The sequence below is a fragment of the Pseudophryne corroboree genome, chromosome 2 (genome assembly GCF_028390025.1).
Source record: "Pseudophryne corroboree isolate aPseCor3 chromosome 2, aPseCor3.hap2, whole genome shotgun sequence".
Taxonomy (NCBI): Eukaryota; Metazoa; Chordata; class Amphibia; order Anura; family Myobatrachidae; genus Pseudophryne; species Pseudophryne corroboree.
Window position 1 is genome coordinate 489,240,201 of NC_086445.1, and position 14,260 is coordinate 489,254,460.

At 48.5% G+C, this 14,260-nt stretch overlaps 2 protein-coding genes across 3 annotated transcripts in view; one reads left to right on the top strand and one right to left on the bottom strand.

Moving 5' to 3' along the window:
- The window catches only part of SKA2 (spindle and kinetochore associated complex subunit 2), a 39,253-nt gene extending 35,139 nt beyond the window's left edge, over positions 1-4,114 (bottom strand). Inside the window, exon 1 of one of the 2 annotated variants that reach the window (XM_063953912.1) lies at positions 3,927-4,114. In XM_063953912.1, coding sequence (XP_063809982.1) covers positions 3,927-3,959 — 33 coding nt within the window. In that variant the 5' untranslated portion in view covers positions 3,960-4,114. Of the gene's footprint in view, positions 1-3,304; positions 3,856-3,926 lie in introns of those variants that run through there. The other variant, XM_063953911.1, reaches the window with a different exon arrangement.
- A 259-nt stretch (positions 4,115-4,373) lies between these two features.
- The window catches only part of PRR11 (proline rich 11), a 128,607-nt gene continuing 118,720 nt past the window's right edge, over positions 4,374-14,260 (top strand). The window contains exon 1 of the mRNA XM_063951342.1: positions 4,374-4,569. The gene's annotated coding sequence lies outside the window, so the exon portion shown is untranslated. The remainder of the gene's footprint in view (positions 4,570-14,260) is intronic.

A 14,260-nucleotide genomic window follows, 5' to 3' on the forward strand; every position in this document is an offset into this window, starting at 1 on the left:
CGTCCCTCTGGAGCTAGTGTCCAGTAGCCTAAGAAGCAAATCCATCCTGCACGCAGGTGAGTTCACTTCTTCTCCCCTAAGTCCCTCGTTGCAGTGAGCCTGTTGCCAGCAGGACTCACTGAAAATAAAAAACCTAACAAACTTTTTCTAAGCAGCTCTTTAGGAGAGCCACCTAGATTGCACCCTGCTCGGACGGGCACAAAAACCTAACTGAGGCTTGGAGGAGGGTCATAGGGGGAGGAGCCAGTACACACCACCTAGTGGTCAAACTTTTAAATTTTGTGCCCTGTCTCCTGCGGAGCCGCTATTCCCCATGGTCCTGACGGAGTCCCAGCATCCACTAGGACGTCAGAGAAATAAAAGTTATTACTGCCTACATGCAACTAGGTTTGAAAATTGTATTTTGTAAGCACATAAACCTTTCCCCTACTTCTGCTAAGCAAATACATTAGTGTCTGCAAAATTCTGGCACTTCCATTAAGTGAAAAGGGGTATTCTCCAAAACAGGAAACACTGGAGAAAATATTAGAACATAAAAATATTCATGTAACAGCATTGTAGACTTTATCTACAAATGGGCCTACTTGCACTACCCCAAAGTTCTTGCGTTAAAATACATGTTAATAAGCAAGTTCATTTAAAGCACATCTTATATGCAGGTAAAGAAGCAAGTCTTTTTCTTAATCATTTGCGCTAATCATACACTTAATTACTTCCCAATGGCACATTACGGACATTAACAAATCAATTTCTACAGATCATGTAGGACACCTGATCTTTAGATCATGTTTGTGGCTTCTCTGTGGTGCAGAGGCGGCCAGTCCCTGTGTAGGACCACTAAGTATTAGGTAAGGAGAGTGGCAAATTCATTTTAAACACCACTTTTTTTTTTAAAGTGGACTTATCTTTTATATTTAACGATTCCCTAGTGGTGTAATTATTACCAATTGGTAGAATGCCTCTTTAACTTAACCAAGGAACAGCTCATCCAATAGCACATGGGGGATATTATATCTTATGCGATATATGCTATTTATAAATAGGTAGTATTTTAACAGAATGTCCCTATGTACCTTAAGCTTAAAGCATGTGTGGATCCTAAAAACTTGCTAATGTAATAGACTGTAAATAAGCAATTTTCCAAAATAAGACACTTGCAGTCTAGGTGGCATAATTGTTTTACCCAACAATTCCGCACTATTCAAATCTAGGTCTCCAAAGTGTCAAGCTTACAAATGCAACATTAACAAGCAGAGTGTGGCATGTACTGGAAACGCAGGGCAGCCCATCCATCCTAGAACAGAGAGAACGCTCATATACAGAAAAAGGGGGGTGAGGGTGTACTATTCACCAGCATCTTTGCTCCTACTTACCAACGAGCTACCCAGCTATGTTTCAGCACCCCCATCTTTTTTGAACAGGATGGAGGAGAGCACAGGGTTTATTTTCAAAGCGTCAGATTATAAAAATCTGGTGCTTCTGATCATGTTTATACCAGATATTTTAAAGAGCAATGTTTTTACTAGCAGGACACAGCTAGTGAAAGCACGGACCTTTTAACTACTGGGCATAAACATGCTCAGAAGTGCCGGGTTGCTTTGTAAAACCTCCATGGGTCTTACTAGTAGGTAGAAGAGTACACTCAGTAAATCCTTGCCATAGTCAACTCTTGCAAGTTATAAACCAATCACATGTGAAAAATAAGAAAGTACTAGTTATCACACACAACTATTGCTTTCATGACAGGTTCTTTTATGACGTTCCTGAGAAAAGTCCTGCACAGGTCATATACACCAGAACCTGCATTATTACGGGCTTGTGGACAATGTAAGACCTGTGAGGGACATATTTGCTTACACAAAGATGTAACAGGAAGAGGGAATTCTGAAAAGGTGTTTCCCCACCATATATAAACCCACAGTACCATAATGCCCTAATAATGCTGCTTTGGTGGAGATTTCTCCCACCACTCACTCTATTCACGGGGGAAGGGGCGGATTGTTGTTGTTTTCCCCAGAGCAACTGCACAGCAATGTGGCCACAGAGGGCTGGTTTGCCTGGTGGTACCACCTTAGTTGTGTGGGGGTTGGTTTGTCCGGGGGGGTGGGGGGAAGCTGCTCAGTAATGTGGCTTCAGGCGGGGGGAAGGGGAGCTTGCTATTAAAGTTGCCCGTAGCAACTAATAATGTTCTATTATTTTAAAGAATGTACTTAATAAATGCCGATTGGTTATTATGGCAACTTCTCCATGGCTTAATAGATCTGCCACTTAAAGCTGCTGTGTTAAGATCTCTTATACACTAGGGACCCAAATCATTGCCAAAGGTGAAATATTGCAAAATACTGAAATATAATCAATCAGCACATAAAAAGTAATAACATTTTTCATAATGCTTGGAGGAGTTAAAAAAAAAAATGTCCCGCTAGCCATGGGAAGGATCACAAGTAAATGTATGAAGCAGTAAAAAAAGAGTGGAGAAGCGAGCCAGTGGAGAAATTGTCCATGGCAACCAATCAGCTGCTGCCCATAAGTTTTTAGAATGCACTTGATAAATGTTACCTCAAAGCTGATTGGTTGCCATGGACAATGTCTCCACTGGCTCACACCATTGCTTCATACATCTCCCAGAGTCTAAAATATGTTACAAACTTATTCTTATTAAATAAGGGAAAATTTATCAAGTCTGGGAGAGAGATAAAATGGAGAAGTTGCTCATAGCAGCCAGTTTTTGTCATTTATCCAGCACAGACTGTAAAATGACAATTGGAAAATGATTGCTCTGCATGAGTGACTTCTTTAACCATCTCCACGATTTGAAAAGTCACCCCCACAAATGTGGAGTTCATCTCAAATTTCAATCAAGGTTAATTAAGAATTAATAGATCCAAGAATTACTTTGGTGCCTATTCATCTTCTTCCCATATACTTTAATAAGTCGTTTTTCTTCTTCATTATGTAAAACTTAGCAGCCACAAATCTGCATTTGGCCAGGGAGCAGAGGCTGCTGCTGTCAGAGCTGGGGACAGAGCAATCCATGCAATTAAGTCAGTAGTATAGCAATGAGGAGATGTGCAGCAGCTGCAGTATATGCATGTCCAATACTAACCAACTGGGCATCACTGGCCTCCCCATAACGGAAAGCTACAGCTCATCATACTGTCACAGTGACGCTTTCCGAGGCCTCCCAACAGGTACAGTAAGAGTGAGAAGGGCGCCCCCTAATGGCTTAACTGGTAGGGCAGCACCAAGGGGGCAGATGTCCCAGGATCACTGACCCCATTCACATTTTCTGAACACATCTTACCACACACGTATACATATGATAGTTTCTTCTCCTGCAGCTGCGGGCATTATTACCCCGCATACTCCTCTCCCACCCGGCTCCCTGCACATACACGCGGCCCTGTGTGACATGTAACGAGAGGGGGGTAGTGTGGTAGTGGCTGCTGCATACGCCCTGCCCGGCATCGGCACAATACACACGGGGGGAGCGCTGGGCAGCGGAGTGCAGGTGGCGATGGAGGATGGGGGCACAGGGCACAAGCCCTATCACGCGAGGAGAGGGGCATTAAGGACTAAGGCGGGAACAGAAAGAGGGGCGTGGGGAGGAGCAGCACCGGGCTCAGGCGGCGGATACCGGGGAGTAACCCAGGCGGGAGGCAGGGGGCGTCCCCGGCTCCCGCCATTTCCCAGCCCCGCTCCTCCCCAGTTGCTATACGGGGCACCCGAGGCCGCGGCTCAGCTCTATCTGCGCGGGGGGGAATTGGTTGGTTGGCTGGGTGAGGGCCGCCTCCACCTCCCGGGGATGTGCCGGGAGATTATTTGCTCGGTGGTTCCCGCACCCCACGCCTAGGCCCATGGCGGATGTCGCTCTCCGGGCTGGATGGGCGGCTGCGCCCCGCACACCCCCCACGCCGCCGCCTTACCAGCGCCTCCAGCTTAGTGACTGCTGTCTCCATGTTGAATAGTTTACATTCCTCAGGCGGACCCGGGAGTACGGGCGGGGGAGGGCAAGGGGAGGAGCCTGCTTGCAGGAGACTGGATGCACATTGCCCGCGATGCTGATAGGGTAGCTGTCAGTTGAAGCATAGCCCTGATTGGTCGGCGGCGAATGAGGCCAGTCGTGTCATTGGTCGGCGATCAATGTAAACGCTTTATAACCTGCGGAGTGGGATTGGCCGAGGACCGGTCCTGTGATGTTATGTAGAAGCCCGGCCTCGCCTTTACCGATAATGGGTCATGTGACCGGTTGGCGAATTTAACATTACGAAAACAACATGGTGTGCGGACTGCTAGAGCTGCTGTGAGCTGATTGGCTGGGAAAGCGGCACCGCCCACCCTGTCTGTACAGCGGCAGCAGGTAAAACATGAGGCGCTGATTGGCTGGCGTGCCACACCAATGAATTAGTGAGCTATCTGAGAGGGCAGGACACGGTGATCACTCAGAGCTCTGATTGGATGAGACTCGCTACGTTCTGATTTTGAATGTAATTGGAGGGAAGAAGGAGAGCTGGGTGTGCGCGGCGGGGATCCGGCACCTGGGAGCGGCCTCCGTCCGTCAGAGCCACGGTGAGCAGCGCGCTATGTACAGGACCGGCCGCACTGACAGTCAGTGTTGCTGCAATAGTGGCTTCTCGTATCTGCGGCGTATGGTTCCCTGCATCACTCTGTAGGGCTATCTGCTGACTGGCACGTTGCATTGCTTATAGCCTGCGACGTGGTAGCCAGTCTGGGAGAAGTTCTGCTATTCGCTTCCTCTGTGCCTCGGGGGGCTGGTGCTGTCCCTGTCATGTCAGCACATCAGCCGGGGTTATTCTTCTGCTGCAGCTTGCAGTTTCTACTGTGCCATGCATATGCATCAAGCACTCCTGCCTATTCTGGACATGCATGGCAGCACCTCCATATTCCATTCAATAGAAACTAAAACGTACTAACATTTATTTCTCTATCGTCCTAGTGGATGCTGGGGTTCCTGAAAGGACCATGGGGAATAGCGGCTCCGCAGGAGACAGGGCACAAAAAGTAAAGCTTTAGGATCAGGTGGTGTGCACTGGCTCCTCCCCCTATGACCCTCCTCCAAGCCTCAGTTAGATTTTTGTGCCCGGCCGAGAAGGGTGCAATCTAGGTGGCTCTCCTAAAGAGCTGCTTAGAAAAGTTTAGCTTAGGTTTTTTATTTTACAGTGAGTCCTGCTGGCAACAGGATCACTGCAACGAGGGACTTAGGGGAGAAGAAGTGAACTCACCTGCGTGCAGGATGGATTGGCTTCTTGGCTACTGGACATTAGCTCCAGAGGGACGATCACAGGTACAGCCTGGATGGTCACCGGAGCCTCGCCGCCGGCCCCCTTGCAGATGCTGAAACGAGGCCGCCGAAAAAGGGGCGGGGCCTATCTCCTCAGCACACAGCGCCATTTTCCCTCACAGAAAGGCTGGAGGGAAGGCTCCCAGGCTCTCCCCTGCACTGCACTACAGAAACAGGGTTAAAACAGAGAGGGGGGGCACTAATTTGGCGTTAGAAATATATATAAAAAAGATGCTATAAGGGAAAACACTTATATAAGGTTGTCCCTATATAATTATAGCGTTTTTGGTGTGTGCTGGCAAACTCTCCCTCTGTCTCTCCAAAGGGCTAGTGGGTCCTGTCCTCTATCAGAGCATTCCCTGTGTGTGTGCTGTGTGTCGGTACGTGTGTGTCGACATGTATGAGGACGATGTTGGTGAGGAGGCGGAGCAATTGCCTGTAATGGTGATGTCACTCTCTAGGGAGTCGACACCGGAATGGATGGCTTATTTAGGGAATTACGTGATAATGTCAACACGCGCCAAGGTCGGTTGACGACATGAGACGGCCGACAAACAATTAGTACCGGTCCAGACGTCTCAAAAACACCGTCAGGGGTTTTAAAACGCCCGTTTACTTTAGTCGGTCGACACAGACAGGGACACTGAATCAACAAACGTATTCCTTATTAGGGCCACACGTTAAGGGCAATGAAGGAGGTGTTACATATTTCTGATACTACAAGTACCACAAAAGAGGGTATTATGTGGGATGTGAAAAAACTACCGTAGTTTTTCCTGAATCAGATAAATTAAATGAAGTGTGTGATGATGCGTGGGTTCCCCCCGATAGAAAATATGGGCGGTATACCCTTTCCCGCCAGAAGTTAGGGCGCGTTGGGAAACACCCCTTAGGGTGGATAAGGCGCTCACACGCTTATCAGAACAAGTGGCGGTACCGTCTATAGATAGGGCCGTCCTCAAGGAGCCAGCTGACAGGAGGCTGGAAAAATATTATAAAAAGTATATACACACATACTGGTGTTATACTGCGACCAGCGATCGCCTCAGCCTGGATGTGCAGAGCTGGGGTGGCTTGGTCGGATTCCCTGACTAAAAATATTGATACCCTTGACAGGGACAGTATTTTATTGACTATAGAGCATTTAAAGGATGTATTTCTATATATGCGAGATGCACAGAGGGATATTTGCACTCTGGCATCAAGAGTAAGTGCGATGTCCATATCTGCCAGAAGATGTTTATGGACACGACAGTGGTCAGGTGATGCAGATTCCAAACGGCACAAAGGTGTATTGCCGTATAAAGGAAGAGGAGTTATTTGGGGTCGGTCCATCGGACCTGGTGGCCACGGCAACTGCTGGAAAATCCACCGTTTTTACCCTAAGTCACATCTCTGCAGAAAAAGACACCGTCTTTTCAGCTTCAGTCCTTTCGTCCCTATAAGAGTCATATCTGCCCAGGGATAGAGGAAAGGGAAGAAGACTGCAGCAGGCAGCCCATTCCCAGGAACAGAAGCGTTCCAACCCTTCTGACAAGCTCTCAGCATGACGCTGAGACCGTATCGGACCCCTGGATCCTACAAGTAGTATCCCAGGGGTACAGTTTGGAATGTCGAGACGTTTCCCCTGCGCAGGCTCCTCAAGGCTGCTTTACCAAGGTCTCCCTCCGACAAGGAGGCAGTATGGGAAAAAATTCACGAGCTGTATTCCCAGCAGGTGATAATTAAATTACCCCTCCTACAACAAGAAAAGGGGTATTATTCCACACTATATTGTGGTACTGAAGCCAGAAGGCTAGGTGAGACCTATTCTAAATCTAAAAAAATTTGAACACTTACAAAGGTTCAAATCAAGATGGAGTCACTCAGAGCAGTGATAACGAACCGGGAAGAAGGGGACTATCTGGTGTCCCGAGACATCAGGGATGCTTACCTCCATGTCCCAAATTTGCCCTTATCACTAAGGGTACCTCAGGTTCGTGGTACAGAACTGTCACTATCCGTTTCAGACGCTGCCGTTTGGATTGTCTACGGCACCCCGGGTCTTTACCAAGGTAATGGCCGAAATGATGGTTCTTCTTCGAAGAAAAGGCGTCTTAATTATCCCTTACTTGGACGATCTCCTGATAAGGGCAAAGTCCAGGGAACAGTTGGAGGTCGGAGTAGCACTATCTCGGATACTGTTACAACAGCAGGGGTGGATTCTAAAGATTCCAAAATCGCAGCTGATCCCGACAACAAGTCTCCTGTGCTTAGGGATGATTCTGGACACAGTCCAGAAAAAGGTGTTTCTCCCGGAAGAGAAAGCCAGGGAGTTATCCGAGCTAGTCAGGAACCTCCTAAAATCAGTGCATCATTGCACAATGGGCCATGGTAAAAAAATGGTGACTTCCTTCGCAGCATTTCCAGTCGGCAGATTTCATGCAAGAACTTTTCAGTGGGATCTGCTGGACAAATGGTCCGGATCGCATCTTCAGATGCATCAGCGGATAACCCTATATCCAAGGACAAGGGTGTCTCTCCTGTGGTGGTTACAGAGTGCTCATCTTCTAGAGGGCCGCAGATTCGGCATTCAGTTTGGATGTTGGTGACCACGGAGGCCAGCCCGAGAGGCTGGGGAGCAGTCACACAAGGAAAAAATTTCCAGGGAGTGTGATCAAGTCTGGAGATTTTTCTCCACATAAATATAGCTAAGGGTAAATTTATAATGCTCTAAGCTTAGCAAGACCTCTGCTTCAAGGTCAGCCGGTATTGATCCAGTGGGATAAAACATCACGGCAGTCGCCCACGTAAATAGACAGGGCGACACAAGAAGCAGGAGGGCAGTGGCAAAAACTGCAAGGACTTTTCGCTGGGCGGAAAATCATGTGATAGCACTGTCAGCAGTGTTTCATTCCGGGAATGGAAACTGGGAAGCAGACTTCCTCAGTAGGCACGACCTCCACCCGGCAGAGTGGGAACTTCATGGGGAAGTTTTCCACATAATTGTAAACCGTTGGGAATTACCAAAGGTGGACATGATGGCGTCCCGTCTGAACAAAAAACGGGACAGGTATTGCGCCAGGTTAAGAGACCCTCAGGCAATAGCTGTGGACGTTCTGGTAACACCGTGGGTGTACCAGTCGGTGTATGTGTTCCATCCTCTGCTTTTCATACCTAAGGTACTGAGAATTATAAGACGTAGAGGAGTAAGAACTATACTCATGGCTCCGGATTGGCCAAGAAGGACTTGGTACCCGGAACTTCAAGAGATGCTCACAGAGGACTTATGGCCTCTGCCGCTAAGAAGGGACTTGTTTCAGCAAGTACCATGTCTGTTCCAAGACTTACCGCAGCTGCGTTTGACGGCATGGCGGTGGAACGCCGGATCCTAAGGGAAAAGGCATTCCGGAAGAGGTCATTCCTACCCTGGTCAAAGCCAGAAAGGAGGTGACCGCACAACATTATCACCACATGTGGCGAAAATATGTTGCGTGGTGTGAGGCCAGGAAGGCCCCACGAAGAAATTTCAACTCGGTCGATTCCTGCATTTCTTGCAAACAGGAGTGTCTATGGGCCTCAAATTGGGGTCCATTAAGGTTCAAATTTCGGCCCTGTCGATTTTTCTTCCAGAAAGAAGTGGCTTCAGTTCCTGAAGTCCAGAAGTTTGTAAAGGGAGTATTGCATATACAACCCCCTTTTGTGCCTCCAGTGGCACTGTGGGATCTCAACGTAGTTCTGGGATTCCTCAAAACACATTGGTTTAAAACCAGTCAAATCTGTGGATTTGAAGCATCTCACATGAAAAGTGAACATGCTCTTGGCCCTGGCCTGGACCAGGCGAGTGTCAAATTGGTGGTTTTTTTCTCAAAAAAGCCCATATCTGTTTGTCCATTCGGACAGGGCAGAGCTGCGGACTCGTCCCCAGTTCTCTCCCTAAGGTGGTGTCAGTGTTTCACCTGAACCAGCTTATTGTGGTGTCTTGCGCCTACTAGGGACTTGGAGGACTCCAAGTTGCTAGATGTGGTCAGGGCCCTGAAAATATAGGTTCCAGGACGGCTGGAGTCAGGAAAACTGACTTGCTGTTATCCTGTATGCACCCAACAAACTGGGTGCTCTTGCTTTTAAGCAGACTTTTGCTAGTTGGATGTGTAATACAATTCAGCTTGCACATTCTGTGGCAGGCCTGCCACAGCCAAAATATGTAAATGCCCATTCCACAAGGAAGGTGGGCTCATCTTGGGCGGCTGCCCGAGGGGTCTCGGCTTTACAACTTTGCCGAGCGGCTATTTAGTCAGGGGCAAACACGTTTGTAAAATCCTACAAATTTGATACCCTGGCTAAGGAGGACCTGGAGTTCTCTCATTCGGTGCTGCAGAGTCATCCGCACTCTCCCGCCCGTTTGGGAGCTTTGGTATAATCCCCATGGTCCTTTCAGGAACCCCAGCATCCACTAGGACGATAGAGAAAATAAGAATTTACTTACCGATAATTCTATTTCTCATAGTCCGTAGTGGATGCTGGGCGCCCATCCCAAGTGCGGATTATCTGCATTACTTGTACATAGTTAAAAAAATCGGGTTATTGTTGTGAGCCATCTTTTCAGAGGCTCCGCTGTTATCATACTGTTAACTGGGTTCAGATCACAGGTTGTACAGTGTGATTGGTGTGGCTGGTATGAGTCTTACCCGGGATTCATAAATCCTTCCTTATTGTGTACGCTCGTCCGGGCACAGTACCTAACTGAGGCTTGGAGGAGGGTCATAGGGGGAGGAGCCAGTGCACACCACCTGATCCTAAAGCTTTACTTTTTGTGCCCTGTCTCCTGCGGAGCCGCTATTCCCCATGGTCCTTTCAGGAACCCCAGCATCCACTACGGACTCCGAGAAATAGAATTATCGGTAAGTAAATTCTTATTTCTCTATCGTCCTAAGTGGATGCTGGGGTTCCTGAAAGGACCATGGGGAATAGCGGCTCCGCAGGAGACAGGGCACAAAAAAGTAAAGCTTTACTAGGTCAGGTGGTGTGCACTGGCTCCTCCCCCTATGACCCTCCTCCAGACTCCAGTTAGATTTTGTGCCCGAACGAGAAGGGTGCAATCTAGGTGGCTCTCCTAAAGAGCTGCTTAGAGAAAGTTTAGTTTAGGTTTTTTTCTTTACAGTGAGTCCTGCTGGCAACAGGATCACTGCAACGTGGGACTTAGGGGGAAAGTAGTAAACTCACCTGCATGCAGAGTGGATTTGCTGCTTGGCTACTGGACACCATTAGCTCCAGAGGGATCGAACACAGGCCCAGCCGTGGAGTCCGGTCCCGGAGCCGCGCCGCCGACCCCCTTGCAGATGCTGAAGCGTGAAGAGGTCCGGAAACCGGCGGCTGAAGACTCCTCAGTCTTCATAAGGTAGCGCACAGCACTGCAGCTGTGCGCCATTTTCCTCTCAGCACACTTCACTGGGCAGTCACTGAGGGTGCAGAGCGCTGGGGGGGGGCGCTCTGAGAGGCAAATATAAACCTTATACAAGGCTAAAAATACCTCACATATAGCCCATAGGGGCTATATGGAGATATTTAACCCCTGCCTGACTGGAAAAATAGCGGGAGAAGAACCCGCCGAAAAAGGGGCGGGGCCTATCTCCTCAGCACACGGCGCCATTTTCTGTCACAGCTCCGCTGGTCAGAACGGCTCCCAGGTCTCTCCCCTGCACTGCACTACAGAAACAGGGTAAAACAGAGAGGGGGGGCACATTAATGGCTATATATATATATATTAAAGCAGCTATAAGGGAGCACTTAATATAAGGATATCCCTTGTATATATAGCGCTTTGTGGTGTGTGCTGGCAGACTCTCCCTCTGTCTCCCCAAAAGGGCTAGTGGGTCCTGTCTTCATTAGAGCATTCCCTGTGAGTTTGCGGTGTGTGTCGGTACGTGGTGTCGACATGTATGAGGACGATATTGGTGTGGAGGCGGAGCAATTGCCAAATATGCAGATGTCACCCCCCAGGGGGTCGACACCAGAATGGATGCCTTTATTTGTGGAATTACGTGATGGTTTATCTTCCCTTAAACAGTCAGTTGAGGACATGAGGCGGCCGGACAATCAATTAATGCCTGTCCAGGCGCCTCAAACACCGTCAGGGGCTGTAAAACGCCCTTTGCCTCAGTCGGTCGACACAGACCCAGACACGGGCACTGATTCCAGTGACGACGGTAGAAATTCAAACGTATTTTCCAGTAGGGCCACACGTTATATGATTTTGGCAATGAAGGAGACGTTACATTTAGCTGATACTACAGATACCGTAAAACAGGGTATTATGTATGGTGTGAAAAAACTACAAACAGTTTTTCCTGAATCAGAAGAATTAAATGACGTGTGTGATGAAGCGTGGGTTGCTCCTGATAAAAAGTTGATAATTTCAAAAAAGTTATTGGCATTATACCCTTTCCCGCCAGAGGTTAGGGCGCGCTGGGAAACACCCCCTAAGGTGGACAAGGCGCTCACACGCTTATCCAAACAAGTGGCGTTACCCTCTCCTGAGACGGCCGCACTTAAGGATCCATCAGATAGAAAGATGGACGTTATTCAAAAGAATATATACACACATGCAGGTGTTATACTACGACCAGCTATAGCAACTGCCTGGATGTGCAGTGCTGGAGTAGTTTGGTCAGAATCCCTGATTGAAAATATTGATACCCTAGATAGGGACAATGTTTTACTGTCGTTAGAACAAATAAAGGATGCATTTATCTATATGCGTGATGCACAGAGGGATATTTGCACACTGGCATCTCGGGTGAGTGCTATGTCCATTTCAGCCAGAAGAGCCTTATGGACACGACAGTGGACAGGCGATGCGGATTCAAAACGTCACATGGAGGTTTTGCCGTATAAAGGGGAGGAGTTATTTGGAGTTGGTCTATCAGACTTGGTGGCCACGGCTACTGCCGGGAAATCCACTTTTTTACCTCAAGTCACTCCCCAACAGAGAAAGGCACCGACCTTTCAACCGCAGCCTTTTCGCTCCTACAAAAATAAGAGAGCAAAGGGCTTGTCGTACCTGCCACGAGGCAGAGGAAGAGGGAAGAGACACCAACAGGCAGCTCCTTCCCAGGAACAGAAGCCCTCCCCGGCTCCTGCAAAAACCTCAGCATGACGCTGGGGCCTCTCAAGCGGACTCGGGGACAGTGGGGGGCCGTCTCAAAAATTACAGCGCGCAGTGGGCTCACTCGCAGGTAGACCCCTGGATCCTGCAGATAATATCTCAGGGGTACAGGTTGGAATTAGAGACGGATCCTCCTCATCGTTTCCTGAAGTCTGCCTTACCAACCGTCTCTTCCGAAAGGGAGAGGGTGTTGGAAGCCATTCACAAGCTGTACGCTCAGCAGGTGATAGTCAAAGTACCCCTATTACAACAAGGAAAGGGGTATTATTCCACTCTATTTGTGGTACCGAAGCCGGATGGCTCGGTAAGGCCTATTCTAAATCTGAAGTCCTTGAACCTCTACATAAAAAAGTTCAAGTTCAAGATGGAGTCACTCAGAGCAGTGATAGCGAACCTGGAAGAAGGGGACTTTATGGTATCCTTGGACATCAAGGATGCGTATCTACACGTTCCGATTTACCCCGCACACCAGGGGTACCTCAGGTTCATTGTTCAAAACTGTCACTATCAGTTTCAGACGCTGCCGTTCGGATTGTCCACGGCGCCTCGGGTCTTTACCAAGGTAATGGCCGAGATGATGATTCTTCTTCGAAGAAAAGGCGTATTAGTTATCCCATACTTGGACGATCTCCTAATAAGGGCAAGGTCCAGAGAACAGCTGGAGACAGCTTTAGCACTATCTCAAGAGGTGCTAAGACAACACGGGTGGATTCTGAATATTCCAAAATCCCATTTAATCCCGACAACTCGTCTGCTGTTCCTAGGAATGATTCTGGACACGGTTCAGAAAAAGGTTTTCCTTCCAGAGGAAAAAGCCAAGGAGTTATCCGATCTGGTCAGGAACCTCCTAAAACCAGGAAAAGTGTCAGTACATCAATGCACAAGAGTCCTGGGAAAAATGGTGGCTTCTTACGAAGCAATTCCATTCGGCAGATTCCATGCAAGAATATTCCAAAGGGATCTGTTGGACAAATGGTCAGGGTCGCATCTGCAGATGCACCTGCGAATAACCCTGTCACCAAAGACAAGGGTGTCACTTCTGTGGTGGTTGCAGAAGGCTCACCTATTAGAAGGCCGCAGATTCGGCATTCAGGATTGGATCCTGGTGACCACGGACGCCAGCCTGAGAGGCTGGGGAGCAGTCACACAAGGAAGAAACTTCCAGGGAGTATGGACGAGTCTGGAAAAGTCTCTTCACATAAACATTCTGGAACTAAGAGCAATCTACAATGCTCTAAGCCAGGCGGAACTTCTCCTGCAAGGAAAGCCGGTGTTGATTCAGTCGGACAACATCACGGCGGTCGCCCATGTAAACAGGCAGGGCGGCACAAGAAGCAGGAGTGCAATGGCAGAAGCTGCCAAGATTCTTCGCTGGGCGGAGAATCACGTGATAGCACTGTCAGCAGTGTTCATCCCGGGCGTGGACAACTGGGAAGCAGACTTCCTCAGCAGACACGATCTTCATCCGGGAGAGTGGGGTCTACATCCAGAAGTCTTCAACATGTTAATAGACCGTTGGGAAAGACCAATTGTAGACATGATGGCGTCTCACCTCAACAAGAAACTGGACAAATATTGCGCCAGGTCAAGAGATCCACAGGCAATAGCTGTGGACGCACTGGTAACTCCTTGGGTGTACCAGTCAGTGTATGTGTTTCCTCCTCTGCCGCTCATACCAAAGGTATTGAAGATCATACGGCAAAGAAGAGTAAGAACAATACTAGTGGTTCCGGATTGGCCGAGAAGGACTTGGTATCCGGAACTTCAAGAGATGCTCACGGACGAACCGTGGCCTCTACCTCTGAGAAGGGACC